The sequence below is a fragment of the Microcebus murinus genome, chromosome 8 (assembly GCF_040939455.1).
Source record: "Microcebus murinus isolate Inina chromosome 8, M.murinus_Inina_mat1.0, whole genome shotgun sequence".
Lineage (NCBI taxonomy): Eukaryota > Metazoa > Chordata > Mammalia > Primates > Cheirogaleidae > Microcebus > Microcebus murinus.
This window is the reverse complement of record NC_134111.1, coordinates 38,017,119-38,036,843: the sequence shown is the minus strand read 5'-3', so window position 1 is coordinate 38,036,843 and position 19,725 is coordinate 38,017,119. Positions and strand designations below refer to the sequence as shown.

General features: G+C 35.9%; 1 protein-coding gene across 1 annotated transcript in view; it reads left to right on the top strand.

Moving 5' to 3' along the window:
- Nucleotides 1–19,725, top strand: part of ACVR1C (activin A receptor type 1C) — an 84,066-nt gene that overhangs the window by 45,812 nt on the left and 18,529 nt on the right. Inside the window, exons 3-5 of the mRNA XM_012745284.3 lie at nucleotides 11,002–11,241; nucleotides 15,999–16,229; nucleotides 19,393–19,560. Of these exons, the coding sequence (XP_012600738.3) occupies nucleotides 11,002–11,241; nucleotides 15,999–16,229; nucleotides 19,393–19,560 (639 nt within the window). The remainder of the gene's footprint in view (nucleotides 1–11,001; nucleotides 11,242–15,998; nucleotides 16,230–19,392; nucleotides 19,561–19,725) is intronic.

Sequence of the window (19,725 nt, the reverse complement as noted above, 5' to 3'; positions counted from 1 at the left end):
AAACAACTGCAAGGACTTGTTCCTGAGAAGCTATGAACATGACCTCATTGTCATGCAAGTGTTAGGGTTGAGTTTCCACCTCCTGAGTGGTGCAGGACTCTCCAGACAAAAACTTTCTTTAATTTAAGGTAGTCCCAAACTATTAGTGACCCCAGATACCTGACAGAAAAATGTACAGACTCTCTCTAGAGGAAGGCATTTTAATTTGGGGTCTTAAAGAGACCTAGCAAACACTTTTTGAAGGACATGATAAATTTATAGTAAGGAATAACCAAGCACACAAGGCATGAATAAGAACACAAAGCATGAATAAGAACAACAGAAAAGGGCACATGCCAGAAATAGATGGTTTCATGTATGAGATTTGTAAGACAGAAAAATAAAAGGCAAGTTTGAAAATATTTTTAGAGAATAGGAGACCATAAAAAAGTGACCTAGCAGATTTGAATAATAACAGAAGAACTTTTTAAAATTAAAAATACAATAACTAAATTTAAAAAACTTAAAGTTTAAGAACAATTGGTATAAAAACAGTAAAAGAGAGAATTAGGGATCTTAAATACAGATCAGAAGAAATAATTTTGAATGTAGTACATAAAGAATACAAATGGAAAATATGAAAGAAAGGATGGCAAATAGAGAAAAGTGTAAGAGGTTTTAACATGTGCTTTTATATAGCAGTCCAAAAGAGAAAAGAGAAAAAAATAAGGCTAAAATAGTATCTGCAGAGATAATAGTTCAGGATTTTCCAGAATTGAGGAAGGACATCAGTCCATAAATCTAAGAAATTCAATGACTATCAAGAAGACAAATGAAAAAAAGCCAAATCTTGACACATCATCGTAAAACTACAGAACACCAAAACCAAAGGGAAATCCTAATAGTTGACAGAGAAAAAAGGCAAATTAAATTCATAGGAGCTATAGTAGGATTTATGTTATCTTCTCAAGAGCAAAATAATGAAAAGAAAAAAAGTGGAATTATATCTTCAATATTCTGAAAGAAAATAATTGGTGACACAGAATTCTATCTCCAGCAAAAAATATCTTTAAAGAATGAGGGTGAGGAAAAGACATTTGCAAAGTAACAGAAATAGAGTGAGTTTGCCATTAGTGACCCCTTGATAGTGGAAATTCTAAACGATGTACTTTGAGCAGAAAGAAAGTAACACCAACGTTCCGTCATGTAAGAAGGAATGAAAAGCAAGGAAAATGATAAATATGTGGCTAATTCTAAAGATCATTAATCCACAATAATGATAGTCATCCTGTAGGGCTTTTGACTCGGGTGGGGCAAAGGCAATATATGTAATATAAACATTTGTACCCCTGTAATATGCTGAAATTTAAAAAATTAAAATAATAATAAAGGTACAAATGTATTTGAAACATTAAAAATATTAAATTACTTTTGGTGCATTAAAAAACCAAATCACATGAGCATTCAGTATAAGAATAGTATACTGTATATGTCAGGAAAGGGGTGAATGAAGTTAAAATGTTCTAAGGCTCTTATTCTGTCTAGGAGAAGGGTAAAGATATCGGTAAGCATTACACTTTAAAATGTGTCTGTTGTCTTTTTATTGTTAATTCAGAAAAAATGGAAAGTGAATATATTTATCTAATATCCAATCAAGAAACAAGAGAAAAGGAAGCACACAATAGATGTGACAAAAAGAAAGCATCTAAATATATCAGTAATTATTTAATGTTAACAATTTAATGTAAACAGACTGAGCATTTGGGGAGAAAACAAATCTGATTAAATGTTTAAAAACATATCTAAAATGAAAGTTTATAGAATCGTTGAAATTATTGTGATGGAAAAGATAATGCCATGCCTATATTCAACAAAAGTGTTAATTTACTTAAATTAATAGAAAATGAAATAAAATTTAGCCCAAAAATTTTACTAGAATTTAAAGGGGTCACTTTATAATGATTGAAGTTTTAATTTACCAGGGATTCTTAATAAATTTAAATTTCTGTGTGCTTCAGAACATTTTCTCAAAAATAAAGAAAATATTTACAGATCTATAAGGATAAATAGAGAAGTCCACAATCTCAGAGGGAGATTTTAATATACCACTGTCTTGGTAATTGATAGAACAGTAGATTAAAAAAATTAGAATATACAAGATTGAAAGAACATGATTTATGAACAACCTAATTTCTAGGAAATTACAATTTACCAAACCTGAAGAGTCTTGTGGCATTAAAGAACTTGAATCAGTAGTTCTAAAATGGACAGTAAAAAATACTCCCATAAGGAAAATTTCAAAGCCCAAGAGGTTCTAGCAGAAAATTCTACTAAACTTCCAGGAACAGATAATTCTCACATAAACTCTTCCAAAGCATAGCTAAGGAAGACACTCATTTTATGAATAACCTTGATATCAACATTTTAAAAAGACAGTACAAAAAAGGAAAATGGCAAGCCATGCTCAGCCATGAGCATGTATGTAATCATCTCACCTTTGACCTGGAACCAGGGAGGAAGTGAAATTCTGGGAACCATAGTTCATGTTTACCCAAGTTGAGAAAATGATCAAGCATGATGATAAAACTATTTTTTAAAAGGCAAATAAATGATTATTTTTCAAATCAAAATAATGGTTGCCCTGGGAGAAGGGATAAAATTGTGATCACGTAGAGGTTTCTCAGAGTGGGGGAAAATGTTGAGAGGAGGCTTCATGAATGAGCTAGTGCCCTTATTTAAAAATACACAAGGGAGTTCATTTGCTCAACCATGTGAGGACAGGATAAAAAGGAGCCGTAGAGGTACGGACCAGAAAGCAGGCCCTCAGCAGGTCTGGCTTCTGCTGGTGCCTTGATCTTGGACTTTCTAGACTTCAGAACTGTGAGAAATAAATTTCTGTTGTTTATAAGCTACTACCCAGTTTATGGTTTTTTGTTATATCAGCCAGGATGGACTAAGACAGAATCTCAACATAAAAATCATGATTCCTGCCCTGTCTTGAAAATTCAGAAGATTTAGCATTCCTGAGGTCTCCCTCTTCCTGTCAGTTGGCTGAAGCTGAATAGTGACTGATTCTTCTGTTTTGGGCAGAGACTTTTCTTATTCATGTCATTCATTCTGTATGAATTGAGCTTATACCCACTAGTCTAGAGTTCATACTATCCTTACCTCATTATGTTTTCTACTTTAACATCGTTGAGTTCTGTTTAATACAATTTTATATCTTACTTTTCTTCCTTAATATGAAAACATATATATATATATTTTTCCTGTGTGAAGGAATCACATTTTGTTGCTTGATTCTTTCAAGGCTGAGTTGCAATTTCAGTTTGTGACGGAAACAATTTCTGGTGACTCTAGGTGACATCAGAGACCTGCTCAGAGAAATCACTGTGATTTCAAATAGCATTAAGAGTACTTTAAAATTGTCCATGAAAATTTATCCAGGATAAGATCAAGAAGTCTGGGCTTCTAGAGACGCTGGTTATTTATAGGGTTAATTTTGATAAGAATTGCTATTTAGTTCATGCTTGCACTAATTATAACCCTTCATATGGAAATAGACTGTCTAACAAAAACCCTTCAAGTTCCAGATATCTTTATGCCCATTTTTCTACCAAAACATACAGTTCTTAAAAGAGTAAGTGTAGTAATAATTTCTGATTTTTCCTGCCAGATTTCAATATACTATTTTGATAATGTTATTATGTTTTTCACTAATTCAAATAATTAGTTTAATTAAGAAAATGTAGGCAAAACATTAAAATGTGGGTGGTTTATTAACTTTAGTCCAATTTCTGCCTTCTTGTTGGGTTCTCAATTGTGTAAAGAGAAAAAGGGAAATTTATTATTTATATCAGTTGTGGTGGGTGTTAAGGCATATTGATTAGGTACACCTTTAAAGTAGACTTAAATGTAAATCAAACCAAGCTTTGCATCTGAAGGAAGATAAACCGCCAAAACATTAGAATCAAATTTATCAAAAAATTAATCATTTTAAAGCATGCTATAATTATAAAAATGACAGATTCAGGATGTGAGTGCTATTCTTTTAGGACTTTAAAAGCCTTGTTATCTTCAGTCCTTTAAAAAATCCACTGTTATTTCTTAATTTTCTTGTGGTTTTCCATCTGAGACATAAATTCATTGCTATCATCAGGACATAAGGTGACACGTACATGCTGAGAAATACTCACGGGACCTCTTGTGGAATTGTTCTGCCATCACAAGAACAAATCCATTTATAGCTCACTCTCTGAGGATTCAGAGCATACCTGACAGGTGTGCCAGACAGGCTTTTTCCCCCCATAAAGGGAAAGGTGCTATGGTTTTTATTTTTTGTAAAGTGCTATGAAATCTAAGCATCTACAAAGTAAGAATTATGCCTTAATAGTTTAATATTGGAAGTATTTCTGGTCTCCAGAAACAAGTACACTAAATTAATTATGAAATTCTGTTCATAGGGATATAAAAGAAAATTGAAAGCAAAATTTATAAGCGATTCAAAATTGAGGATTCTACATTTTATAAGCTCTACTGGCTCAGTTATGTAAATACTATTACCTTTTTACTCAAATAATTTTTGGGTGTAATTATGTAGGGTACATTGAGCTAGGTCAAAATGTGATTATCCTGCATCAGTCTTTTCCAAGTGAACAGGCTGCTTTGTATGAATATATTAGCTGTGGGAGAGGTTACACTAGCATAGACTTTAGGACAGGGAAGTATTTTTCCCTTCTCATCGATATTTTAAGATCCTTCTCTGAACAAGGCCCTCTGCTATGTGTTAGGGAAACAGAGAGATAAGATTTGAGTGCTGCTTCCAAGAAACTTTCATTTTTACCATGTAAAGGGTTGACTTAAGGGGAAAAAAACCTAAAATATTCCTTGAATAATTGCTATCTAATTTCTTTACAAACGTGTATCATTTGAAAATATGTGTTTTGGTGACAGAGATTATGAGACTATCATTTTTGCTGGGTACGTGTCCTGAAATTAAGGAAAAATAATTGTGGAACCCATTTAAGTTCTCCTTCCTACATTTTATTAATCTCCCCTCTCCTTTAGTGAAAGTTCTTCATACCCTTTATGTCCATAATTGTATTCTTGAATCCAACATTCCTATTTTCTTGAAGCATAAGAAATGTTATTATTCTTGAATTCAGATGCTAATGGATAAAAGATTTTCAGTCTTTTGATATTCCTCACGTACTTCCAGAAAACCAGCAGCACAAGAAGAACCATCCAGAAATTATTTTTGTGTGTGCTTGCTGTTTGCTATAAAATCGTGAAGTCTGGCCAGATGAAGATAGTGTATGCAAATAGCCATTTATGGATTGAGCACCAAATAATGGAATAGCCAGTCAATGGCTTGTCTGATTTAGTTAAAAGACAGAAATAATTGTCATGTTATTTCTGCCCCTGTTACAGCTTGGTTGAGTATCTAGATTAGAAATCTTCTCCCTTTGTTCAGTGCCCAAGGTTCATCATGATCACAAACAATCCTTTTTGACATGACTGTTCTCACTGCGTACATTTGCTGCAACCTATAGTGGAGCATGTTGGAAGGGTCTCACCAAATCAACTTGTAATTGCATTACTCCTGATGAAACTTATAATGGTCACTGTGAAGAAATAGTGGGCTAGAATAAGCTCCAGGAAGGGGTCAGGGAGTCGGAGGGAGGAGGGGGTATCTGCCTGCAGTCAGTAAGTACAGAGTTCCATGGGAATGCTAAATAAAGTTGGTGTTTGTGACTTAGCTCCTTAGCCTGTTCTACTTCACACTCCAGTCAAAGTGCAGTTACCTATTTTTTTATGTTGGACTGATTCATCATGAACGGAATTATCTCACAATCTTTTTCTTATCTCCCTCTTCCCCCACTCTTATATAATGTTTTCTCCATGTTTTTACTTATGAAGTTGCTTTGAAATTGTTTTCTAGATGGATCGAATATGACTTAGTGGATCTTAAATTCCACAAGAATGTGGCCCTGCTCCTCTGGCATCCCCGATAGAGAGTTGTTCTCTCAATCAGCGCTATGCAAAGCAATCCATTTGGATCTAGTCTTTGAACCAGTGTGGGAAAGCAATAAGAAACCAGTTGGAAATGTGTTTTCATCACCATCCAGCAAATATTTGAAACGGTGGTACCCACATTTAAGGATGCTGTGAAGTGGCAGGTTAAGGGAAGTTTATATGATGATTTGAGAAATTTCTCATTGATTAGCATGTCACTCTGTCTGACAAAAGAAATTATTCCTATTGAGTTAATTAACAAGCTAGCTTCGAATGTCTTAGCAGTAATGTATTCTCTCTTCTGTTTCAGCTATGCACGTTATTTCCACTTACCCCCTCCACCCCGAAACCTGTGAACTAAACAAAGATTTAGTTAAAATTAAAGGTAATTAAAGGTCACAGGCCTATGTCGTAGAAGATTGATAGGGTAGGACAGAACATCATCATGTCATTCAATCGACTGTGGTGGCATTTCTCCCAGGTGCCAGCAGGGGAACAGACCCATCAGAAAGTATCTCTAACAATACTGTCTTTTGCTTGGTTGATTACCTGAGAACATTTCAAAGCCACAAACTGGAGTAAGAAATGTTTTCTAATTTTTTATAGGTAAGGTGGGGTGAAAAAGCCATTGAAGATTTGATATTAATATCTTTCTTGAGTTAAACCTTGCAAAATGTTATCTTTTCATGTGGAAAAAAAACTTAATAAAAGAAGGAGGAATGGTTTTAATGCTGAATTAGTTTATCGGGTTTTTTTTTATGGGATATTTGGGGCCCTTTTGAATTTCTGTAGCTACTTGCTACAGAGACTTTTGGGAAGCAAGCACTAACCTTGAAAAGTTTCACAAAAATGCACTTTGTCTGGATGAAAACCTTTGTTTTCTTTGCCTGAATTTGTTTTTAAATAGCTATCTAGCCAGTTTTCAGTTTCTATAGATCACTTCATTGTAATGCCTTTGTTTTTAGTTTTTCCCCATATATACTGGGGAAATATGCCTATAAATCAAATGTAGATATTATATTACAAGATTGTTATGCCAATGGTCAATATGAAGCAATTGATCAAGTACACGCCTCCACTTAATTCTGAGCCATCTGCTTCTAATAGCATAAGCTAAAGAACATAAATCAATTAATTTGAAGGTCATATAAATCTTATAAACATCAATACTTTTTCATACTTTTGATGAAGAAGGAATAGGAGAGGAAGCGTGGAGACCATGCCCACATTGTCTCATTTTTTCCTTTTCATCTTAAGGGTTTGCCTCTGTAAAGCAAGAAATAGGAAGTGGTGAGGAGATAATGGGAGTAGTAAACTGTTCTAGAAGGAGCCGATGCATCTAAACTAGTTCTGAACTTAAGTTGGGCAGTTGCAACCACTGGTGACTTTCAATATCATCAATTCCACCCAGATCTCTAGGGGATGTTGTAAAATTCACAAGGATAAATTAAAAATTTTCCCCTTCCTCTCTTCCTTCTGTCCCTCCTTCCTCCCCTCTTCCCTCTTTTCCTCCATCCCTTCCTTTTCTATTTTGCTAACTCTTTCTTTGTGTTTCCTCAGTTTAACATATTGTAGAACTTATATAGGGGAGATATTTGTGAGCTAGACTCTCACCCATCTGGGCTAATGCTCTTCTCTCATTTTCCTCATCCTCTTTATTTAATTTGCTACGGAGTGAAATAACTTGAATTAGCAATGTAGCACTCCCTACACCTCACTTTTGAGGTTTAAGATATACCCCCATGAAGCTGCTTATTCCATGGAAAATATATCTCATTTGGGACTGAAAGTCCTCCAAATTGCAAATTATCAAATAATAAGAGTTCTCCTGTGATCAAGTATATAAAACCTGATAGAAAAATTAATATGTTCATCAAAGGTAACTATTATTAAGATGTATTCTTAGCTGCATTATTGTCTTCTCTACCATGATTCATTGGGTACAGACTACAGTTTTCTTCATTTATCTCTTCTAGAGATTACAATCAACATTTGGTTTAAAGCATAGTTTTACAAATGTTTGCTTTTGAAATTGCTCAGTGTTTAAGGAGTTCTTTCTGAATGGTGTTGCTAGCCTTTTTCTAGCTGAGTAATCTTTTTTTTCTTACTAACTTGTATTAGTAAATTTGTTCACAAAAGTAGAAACATTGCCCATCTGTAATAAACATCCTGAGAGCAGTAGCCATCTCTAGCTCAGTGCACTTTTATGGAGATTATTCTATTTTCAGGGTTGCTGACCTTTTGTCTCTTTATTAGTTGCTATAGTGATGATCTGAGCTCTGCTTAATAGAGCTTTACTAAAATGAAGACAATAAGCTCTTTAATGCTAGCGTTTATATTGATAGTTCCAAATAACACATATCAAAATAAAATTTAGCCCTATAAATATATTCAATAGTGGAATTTTATTATTTAAATCATGTTTAAATAGATGTTAACGTAAGTTGCAGGAAATTAAATGCATTCTGTGGCTTTTTTAGAAAACCTAGAGTACCTCTGTGAGGACATAAAAATAGAGGTAACAGTTTGAAAGATCATTGTAAAATAGATGATAAATTTCTTTTATAACAGCAAACTTTAGAAAGTATCAAGTATTTCATGGTTAATAATTTCTAAAGCAAAGTCAAGTCAGAGAATTCTTTTAGCACCTGTCATAAAAACACTGCAGGCAGGCCAACCTCTCCTTCATGCATCTATATAACTTCTATGATTTTGGAGGAATCCTGAAACATTCAGGGGAAGGAAGGTTGATAATTGTTTAAAATTCCTTAGGCAAAGCAATAGAATAGCATGGATTATGTTGGTTTCCAAAGTTCACTTAACAGATTTAAATCTTTTACTTAGTGATAGTATACAGACTATGATTTTTAGGATTATAGTGAAACTGCTATGAACATATTTTTGAAAAATTTGATTCTTTTTCCTTTGGAATTACATATTCATTTTCAAATGATATTCATGTACTTTTGATACATTGTAAGTAAAATGCAAGCACATTTAAGTTATTAAATTTTCTAGCATCATCAACGCAAAGAAGGAAATCTGAGGAGTGGCGTAATTTACAAGACCCATCGATCATTGTCATTTGTTTTGACTCTAACATTCAGGTGTCATGCTATTGCTTTCCAAGCGTGGTCTCTAACCCTTTCTTTGGCCAATGCAGAGTCAGCTAGTGGTTCGTTTGCTCAGAGTTAAGGGTGTGAGAAGGTAGCAGCCCACAGCTGGAGCTGGGCTTCTCTCTCTCCAGAGCCTGATTCTTCTACTTCTTGATGTTTGAGAACCTGTCTCCTCAATTCTATTCCTGTATTCTATCAAATACACCTCGAGGTTTATTACAAACAAAAATCAACATCCTTGATGGTAGGATATGGGGATAAAATTGATGCTGAGGCCGTTTTTTAGTGAGCTTGGAAAGAAACAGTGTGTCAGTTTCAAGTGTCAAAATACCTTATTTGAAAAACACAGGAAAAATCTATCATCATAGATTTTTCAGGTATCCCTTTTTTCTAAATTAGAAAAAGATTTCTTAAATGCAAGATGAAAAAGTAAAAAAAAAAAAATTGGCTGTATGTGCTTTTAAAAGTAAAGTTGCAAATTTAATTATATCCTTACTTGGTTTTAATGGTCACATTTATTTCTTTAAACAAAAAGTCTCATCCCTGACTTATTAGGAACAGAACTAGTAGAACTCATAGAGATTCTGCCATTTAAGAGAAATCTACTGATGATCTATGAAGTGTTGGGCACCATTGTAAACATGGGGATGTGGTTGGGAAAAAAAAAACAGACAGACTTCTTCCTCTCATGAAGCTTATGTTCTTTGGAGGGAATCAGAGGGAATCATATTTATATATGAATCAGACTCATATATAAATAAATGAGTATATGTTGTGTCAGGAGGTGATAAGAGCCAGGAATTAAAATCAAGTGGACGAGGGGCTAGAGAGTGAATGGGGAATGGTAAGGAAGTGCTATTTTAGGTAGGGTTGTCGGCCAACGCCATCATCTCCCACCTGGCTTCTTGCACTAGGTTTCTAATTGATCTCTTTGCTTTGCTTTTATCCTTGCTTCCCTAGTTACTATTCACACAGCAGCCACTCAAAATAAAAGTCAGATCACATTTTTCACCTGCCGAAACCCTGCAACAACTCATAGTCCTCTTGGCTTGCAAGACCCTACATGATCTTTCCCCCTTTTACTTCTCTGGCCTTATTTTCTTTCTTTCCCTCATTTACTGCACTCTAGGCACTTTTCCTGACTATGACACGGAGGCCCCCACCTCAGGGCCTGGCTTTGCTGTGCCAGATACATGCTTCCCTGCCGAACCTTCAGTACCTTCAGTTGCTGCTCCTTTCCTGCATTGGTCTGTTTCACACCTCCTGAGAGTGGCCTTATATAATAACCATTCTATCTAAAGCAGCACCCCACCCTCACCCTCCCTCTTTTCCCTGCTCCATTTTTCCTCATAGCACTTATTCTCTCTTGGCTTTGTGTTAAAAATCTGGGTAGTGGTCGTATGAGAACATATCTGTCCCTAGAGCAGGGCTTTGGGCTCTGTACTCGCCATCGTATCTCCAGCACCTAGAATCATGGCGACCCATTGCAAGAGCCCAACAATTATTTGTGTGATGAATAAATGAATGAATGAATGAACAAATATGTTCTAAAAATGAGCTGCTGAATAAAGGGGTGTGGAATAGTAGACAGAAAAGTGTCAAATGCTTTGGAGGTTTGGAAAATGATCCTATGTGCCTTGCTAGTGCTTCTCCATCATCCTAATTCTGTCTCCTATGGTCACCTGGTAGAACTATTCCTAGCTACAACCTAATCTCAACTCCTTTTCCCCATGTTTGCTTAGGCCATAGCCTTTACCAATGAACATAAGTGCATACTGTGTAGCTGTGCATTCCAGATGAGAAATTTTGGTGATTGCATTTCTAATTTCTAAGATATTAATATTTAAAATGGGTTGGTTTATGATCATGTTCTTTCTTTTTTAAACTGCAGCATCACCAAATGCTCCAAAACTTGGACCCATGGAACTGGCTGTTGTTATCACTGTGCCTGTTTGCCTCCTGTCCATAGCTGCCATGCTGACAATATGGGCATGCCAAGGTCGACGGTGCGCCTACAGGAAGAAAAAGAGACCAAATGTAGAGGAACCACTCTCTGAATGCAATCTGGTAAACGCTGGAAAAACCCTTAAAGACCTGATTTATGATGTGACCGCCTCTGGTTCTGGCTCTGGTATGTGCCCGTAATCCATTTTTCAGTAAGAAAACTCTTATTTAAAAGTAAATAGTCTGGGCTTGGTGGCTCATGCCTGTAATCCCAGCACCTTGGGAGGCTGAGGTGGGAGGATCGCTTGAGCCCAGGAGTTGGAGGATGCTTAAGCTATGATGAAACCACTGTACTCTAGCCTGGGCAACAGAGTGAGACCCTGGGGCATAAATAAATAAATAAATAAAATAGAAACATTTTAAACCAAAAAATGGCCCAAAATTATTAATTCCATTGTTTAGCATGCTTGATAGGGTACATGGTAAACTCCAGCATAGAAACTTCTTTTAGGATTTGATGCAGAGGAAAAACTGTCATGGCCTAAAGAATTAAATCTTCCCAATTGCCTTTTGTAGCATTCAGTGTTCAAACTCTCATTTTTACATTCCTTTAGAACTTACTTCTGAAGCAAGAAAGCACTTCTCTTCTCTCCTCCCTACTTTCCCCCATTATGGTTAGTAACAATCACTGTTGCTTTCCTGGTAATGTTTAATGGATACAAAGTAGCTAGGGTTATTATATTTAAGGTGTTGAGTTCTGGGGAAAAGATGTTAGTTACACAAAGAAGTGTTCTTTCAGCACTTTTGCTCACGGTTCTGAAGGTCCTCAGAATCCTTGCATCCCCTGGGAAGTCTGTGTGAAGTTAACAGGGAGCTGACTTGAAATTAAATCAAGAATATGTTCTTAATGCATAGAAATAGGAGATCAAAAGGAGCAGCACAGCCTTCCTGTGCTGGCTTTTGGTGCTTGAGGTTATATAACTCTCTTCCTCTTCAGTGGAACTGCAGAGCCCCTAGTGAAGCAATTCAAAGTACCAGGCTATATTATGGCCCAAATGAGCCTTTCTTATAGCAAAAATCATTTGAAGGTATTTTGTTGTTGTTATTTTTTGAAGGAGGGTGGGTTAGGTGACAGCCAAGTCACCTAAGAATACCATAAAAACAAAAGTCCCTAAAATGGTATAGGGGATTCCCTGCTTTTTAATATATATTTCCAGAAATCTTGCCAGCACTTGGTTTGCAGAAATATGAACAAGGATAAGCCTAGATGAGCCACTTCAGAAGCCCCTGCATCCCTTCCCATTTGGGGAGCATCATTAAGGCTGTAGCCCAACATTCTGAAGCACTCCCTTGCCGCTGGCCCTTGGCAGGCATAGTTAACGGAGGTAGCGACAGAGGGGCAATGCCATCTATCGGAGCATCCATATTTAATATGAGGCAGCTTTGGATCCATCAGAAAAGAGAAGCATAATTATGGCAAATCCAGAGAGCCCAGATATTTTGCTGCTTCTGGAGCAAATCATTTGCCCTCTCGTTGACCAAAGTCTAAATGTTTTACATCACCACTGTATAAATTAAATGGCATGTTTTCAAAGGAGGAATGCTGGAAAGAAAATCTCCAAACTGCAAAGTTTATAAAAACTGGAATCCAAACTAAATTAAAGTATTGGCTAGAAGACTGGCATTCTTTCTTTAAAAATAAAGCTTGTTAGCATTCACTACTCTTTCCTTCTTTGAAGATTACATTTGGAGGCCCGCTATGTCCTAATTTTTCACGCATTAGCAGCATGCTAGGCACAGAGAGCTCTGATTTGTACCATTTCTTGAAACTTTATATGACTTCTGATGATGTTTAAGCAGTTAAATAACCATCTATCGAATGCCCACAAAAACATTTTAGTTCATCTGAAGATGTTAGCCAGAAATATATCTTGGAGCTACTCCTTAAATATATCCCACATGACCAAGGGTTTTCCTTTCAAATAAAAGTAATACCTATTTAAAAACCGAAGATTGGATATTTAGTTTAAGAAAGTAGTCACGAGCCAGGGCATAAAATCAAAATTTAACCTTAAGTTCTGTGGTGTTTTTGTGTATCTTTAAACCTAAGTCTGGAATTTACTGACTTCCAGGCTTTCTCCTTTTTCATATTATTCTAAGATCTCTCATAAAAAGAAAGCAATAATAAATGTACCTAAGCACAGATGATTTCTTTAAAGACCAATCTGAAAGAGTTTTAAGCATTTTTTGTCCCAAAGCCATATGTTTTCATATGTTTGTCAGTGACCACTAGCTAAAAGTAGCTACTCCCTCTCTGCTATTGATAATCAGAGAATGAGTCTATCTGCAGTAACACTTCAATCACAAACATTCGCTAGGGAGGGAATTGGGCAGTTCTGCTTCCCTCTGCTTTTCTTAATTGGCAAATGACCTTAAATGTGAGGCATCTTTGTCAGATGCTGAGAAACAAAAACTGTGAAGCTTATTCTTGACCTGGTCAGGGGAAAATTTCAAAGACTTATATCTGCAAGAGAGGAAAATGGACTTATGTTTTATTGGACTATCTTGAGAGTGGATTATGTCTCAGGTGGCTTCCAAGAGACTGGGTAGATTGCCGCTTTCCTCTCATGGTATGACAATTCTGACCGATAGTGACATTACTGAAAGGTATGTTTTAATAAGACAGGCATCAGCTTCTACAACTCCTGGTAAGAAGATTAAAATGAACCTACAGGGAGAGGCAAAGTCCATGTATCTTGAAATGAAATTACTTAGGCATGTAACATAAGAATTAGATTCATTTTGGTGGTTGTTTTGAAAGATATTGAAACAACTTTCATTGAGTTTTACTTTCAATTTAATTGCTGTATTGACTAACTCATATGTTGTTGCCTTTCCTTGTCCTTGATCTATGCCTTTGATCCTGTGCTTGATCCATTTGCACTTTGAAAACATTGGCTTATCTAGTTCTCTATCCATTTGTTGTTGTGTCATTGGTGGTGCCAGTTGGTGATATTTGTGTGTGTGTGTGTGTGTGTGTGTGTGTGTGTGTGTGTGTGTAAGATCGTGGGGTAGCAAGAGAAGGGGAAAGACTAAGATTGAGATTTGGCCTAATAATTGTTGGTATAACTTTTAGTTGTGGTCAAATAATAAAATTGACTGTAGCCTACAAAAACAGTCCTTATAATTTGCTACTAGAAGTCTTCCCCACAGGGGAGAACTGCAATCATATTCATTGAATGGTGAGAGAGCAAGAGTTTGGACCAGTGTTTTAGTTCTAAGTTTGCCTCTCACTAGCAGGATAATCCCGGGCAAGTCTTTGATTACCAAGGGGCCTTACAGTTTTCCCACCTCTAAAAGGATGGAGTTGAAGCAGATGATTTGAAAAGAACTGTCTGGCTCTGGGGCTTTGTGATTAATTGTTGAAACCTTTAACAGCAAATTTATAGCCTGTGCTTATTTAGCTATAGTGGGTGGTTCTCATGAACATAAGAACATCCGAATAAACACTGACTTGTGTTAGGAGCAGGGGCCAAAGCCTTCATGAGCTGTAGGGTTATTGAGCTGAAGGTTTCCCAGCCATCTGAGTATACTAACAATAACTAAGCATGACTTTTCCAGAATAAATTTATGCTCTTTAATTATTTTTCCTCTGATTATAAGAGTAATAAATACTCTTTGTGGAAATTAAGAAAATGTAGAAAATTAGGAAGATTATCACAACTCACCCCAATTCTACCAAATAGAAATAACCATCATAGCATTTAGCACATTTCCTTTTTAGTGTTTTTTTCTGTGCATATTTTAAATATCAAGGTACACTTATTTATATGGATAAAATTTACTATGCTGTTGTCACTTAACATGATAGCAAAAGCATTTCCCCCTGTCATTGAGAAATACCTCTTTATAAGTGGCACTATCATTATTGGCTCTAAATAATCCATTGTAAGATTAGCATGGTATTAACTATTATTGAGCATGTAATATGCCAGTTCCTATGCTAGGTGCTTAACATGACTGTTAATTTTCATATTATCCCTATGAGATAGGTAATATTTATTGTGCCCAGTTCTTTAGATGAGGAAGATGAAGCTCAGAGAGGTTAAATAAGTTGCCCATGGTTGCCAGGTGGAGCAGCCCAAATTTGAACCCAGGTCTTTCTTACTTGTGATCTTAATATCTGCACTATATTTCACAATTTTTCTATTACCCAACACTCTTCCTCATTTTTTCCTATACATAAAAATAATGTATTAAACATTTTTATTTAATGTATAAACTTTTCTGCATTTTGCATTAAATCTTTAGGACAGAATTCTAGAGGTGAACTTATTGGTTCAAAGAATATAAATATTATACATACACTCAGTATATATTTTCGTTGAAATTTTTTTGTTCCACGGAAAATATCCATTTGATATTTTCTATGACTGTATCTTGCTTTTAGTGTAACATCATTACCTCATTTGATCATTGAATTTGATTCTTCACACTTCCCAATTTTAACTTGGTTTTGAAAAAATTCACCAAGAATTCTTTTGCTTTCCTAGTTGTACCAGGAACCATACATTTTATTTTAGAGGCTAACAATTTTTTTTTTTTTTGCTTTTACTCTTGTGTCTTTAGTAACTTGACTGGCTTTGATGGGCAAATGAAAGAGATTTGCAGCAATTCTTGGAAATCAGATATCTGCAGCAGCAGACTCTGCTCAAAAAATTTTTACTTGTGAATATGAAAAGAGAAACTTGTATTCCTAATTTGAAGTATTTTTTGAGCATGCTTTGATGTTAAAGTTTGGTATCATGGTGCTTATTTCTTCATAATCAATAAAATTATTAAAGTGCTTAAATGTTTGGTCTCTTATGTTAAAATAGCCATCATCGTGACAGTTCTTTTCTGACATTTGTTCTTAATCATCAATTCTTTCTCTTCTTTGGTTAGGTCTGCCTCTGTTGGTTCAAAGAACAATTGCAAGGACGATTATACTGCAGGAAATAGTAGGAAAAGGCAGATTTGGTGAGGTGTGGCATGGCAGATGGTGTGGGGAAGACGTGGCTGTGAAAATATTCTCCTCCAGAGACGAAAGATCGTGGTTTCGCGAGGCAGAAATTTATCAGACAGTCATGCTGCGACACGAAAACATCCTTGGTTTCATCGCTGCTGACAACAAAGGTATTTTCAACCTACTTGGGTTCAGCAAGTAAAAATGTTATTTATTATCAGATGAGAATAAATACATTCATCTCTTTGTTTTAATAAAATCTACATAAAATTCTAATTTTTTTATTGAGGAACGAACACTTTTTCCTCTTTTCCATAGATAAATGTACATACCATACCATAAAGCAGGGCAGATGAGTGATAGGAAAACACGATGTCTCTATAGCCAGGTCAGGGTTTAAAATGTTTGCTGACTGGTGTGGCGCAGGAAGCAACCAATCAGAAGAGAAGTCCCAGCTGGAGCAGAGTCCTGGAGAACCCTGCCATGCTAGGTCTTAACTCTAGTTGCTTCTCGGTCATAGAAAGATCTGGAGGCATTTGGGTGTCTAGGGGAAAGGAGTGTCATTGGGAATATTGAATAGCAGCTGTTTACCAACCAGGATAGACACATTTCAATATTTCCATAATGAGTACAGACATACCAGTGAATGCTAGCTGAATGTCCACCTTTGTTGGTACTGGGTTTTTCATGTTTATTACAGGCTTTGTCCTCAGGACTCAAGTTTTTAATGAACATTATCTCTTTAGATTGTGTCAGAATGGTGACAAGCAAGACAACTTTAGTGAAATTTTTCTACTAATGTTGCTTTAAGCATGATTTATATCTTGGTGCTTAACATTAATAATGCCAAACAGTGTTACTTTTTGAGTTTCATGGAGCAAGACAGAGCATCTACTTTCTGGTATTTAAAATAAGTACTTATAAAATATTGTTATTTATGCTTGTATAATCAGAGGCTATATATAAAATTTATGGATTGCCTATGTTCTCCTTCTTCTTTTTTGCAAGGTGTTTAGTCACTTAGCTGTTATTTATTGTCCCTAAGAAAGAGAAATGAGGAACAAAAGTGAGGAAAACTTGATCCAGTCAATTTTTAAATTTTAACTCTAGTCAGTAATACTTATGAAGAGCTTTGGTGGAGTCAAAGTTGTAAACTCTATCTCAAAATAGGTTAAAACAGATTATCTATGGATGTCAGGGATTTATCACTGACTATGAAAATTAAAAATCTGTGGTTATTTTGATCTAAATATAAACTTGATCATAAAAGTATTTGTTATAGTTTAGATGAACAAGAGAGGCTTAGCATGTATTATACGTTTTGGCCATAATTATATCTATTGATGTTTTGTCATTTTGATTTGCTAACGAGAAACTGAGTAAAAGCAAGGTGAGCTAAAACAAAGGTTCTGCCGGGCGCGGTGGCTCACGCCTGTAATCCTAGCTCTCTGGGAGGCTGAGACGGGCGGATTGCTCAAGGTCAGGAGTTCGAAACCAGCCTGAGCAGGAGCGAGACCTCGTCTCTACTATAAATAGAAAGAAATTAATTGGCCAACTAATATATATAGAAAAAATTAGCCAGGCATGGTGGCGCATGCCTGTAGTCCCAGCTACTCGGGAGGCTGAGGCAGGAAGATCGCTTGAGCCCAGGAGTCTGAGGTTGCTGTGAGCTAGGCTGACGCCACGGCACTCACTCCAGCCTGGGCAACAAGTGAGACTCTGTCTCAAAAAAAAAAAAAAAAAAAAAAAAAACAAAGGTTCTTTCCAGATTCATAATTACATATACTTTGAAGCATATTCAAGCTATTGAAAATGGGACACTTCTCATTCAGCTGTTAAGAACATTTTCTTTTCCCTCCTAATCTGAAGCTGAACTACCTACTGATTAGATTAATCAGCAGTGCTGTAAGAGAAATAATGACTACATGGATCATCTTGATGGGGCTAATTTAATCATGATGTTTATCAGATTATAAAGCAATATACACAAGAGAGTTTATCTCTGCTTTTCTCTTCTTCAGTTTGACTGGTCTACCTCTGCCATATCCTTACTTATCTATGGTTGTTTGCATGATTCCAAATGGTCTCTAATGTCACTTTTCGTGACTTCCTTTATCTTTTGCAACATTTACAGTTTGACTTTTTAGTCCTATTTCTTTGTCAATGGTCTGACAAAGACATTGATGTGAGAGGGCAAGGACAGCCACTGGTGTCAGCCAGGGGGAGAGGTGTGAGGAGGGTTAGTTTTATATGTGGTCAGTTCATTAATGAACTTTATTATGTCATGTTGACTTTTGCATTGCTAGGGAATTTTATCACTACCCGGATATGGAAATTAAATATTTGGATGACAAAGAGCCCTTGTACATTCAGCACCTAGCAGGAGAGGTTCTTAGTAAATGTTCCGTATAGATCCTTTCCCTGAATGTCAGAACTGGTCAGGACCTCCCAGGGTCATTGTAGACGTTTTATTCCGAAAGCTAAAAGTTAGACTCTGGGGAGTCTAATACCTACCTACAGAAGTTTTAGGCTAATTTCTCTTCTGCCAAAAGTCTTTTATAAGCTGGATTCGCTTTTGGCCAAATGAGGTAAATTATTTGAAAATGTCTAGCAGGGAAGGGGACTGCAGCCTTGGCGCCACATGTGGCCTTCTGGATGCTTGAGTGCGGCCTTTTGACTGAATCCAATTTCACAGAACAAATCCTTATAATAAAGGGATTTGTTCTGTGACGTTTGGATTCAGTTGAGAGGACACACTTGGGCATCTGGAGGGCCACACGTGGCCTTGAGGCCACAGGTTCCTAGTAATTGTGTTTGCCTCTTACTATAAGCTTTTGAAGAAAAAGAATTTAATATTTTGAAAGACAAATAACATGAGTATATTTAGAATGTCAGAGCTTTTATGATAGTAATGATACTTTGTGTAAATTTGTTGTGTTTGTGATCTTTCTTGGTACAATCTTTCTTAAAGGTTCAGAGTAATTTATAACACAACACTGAGCCTAAGTGCATCTCTCAGTAGTTTCTCCTGTAATGTGGTTGCTGTTGCCAGCAGGTATTGATATAAAGGGAATAACAAAGGAGTCGTTCAGTTAGAATCACAGCCTCACAACTTCCTATTTCCATGGTGGATACGTATAACAGGTTCTAAGATATCAACATCTTTAGGAATTCATTCAGAATTTTTCCTTTATTAACCTGACTATAAGCATTTCCACTGAAACTTTGCTTTGTTAGCAATACAGATTAACTTTAAACACTGACATGTGTTAAAAGTTTTTGGCTTCTTTCTCAATATATATTTATACCAACAAAATTATGTTTTCCTGTCAGATAATGGAACTTGGACTCAACTTTGGCTTGTGTCAGAATATCATGAACAGGGCTCCTTATATGACTATTTGAATAGAAATATAGTGACCGTGGCTGGAATGGTCAAACTGGCACTTTCAATAGCTAGTGGTCTAGCTCACCTTCATATGGAGATTCTTGGTACACAAGGTATGTATATCCTTTTAATATTTTTTCTCTTTGACTGAGGATAGAAACACTTAGTTGTATTTTAGTGTTTGGCTGTATTTTAGTTTATTATAAATAATTATGAAATGTAAAGAAACACTAAGATACTTTATAAAGTTGAAGGTTTTGGCATTATATAGCCAACTC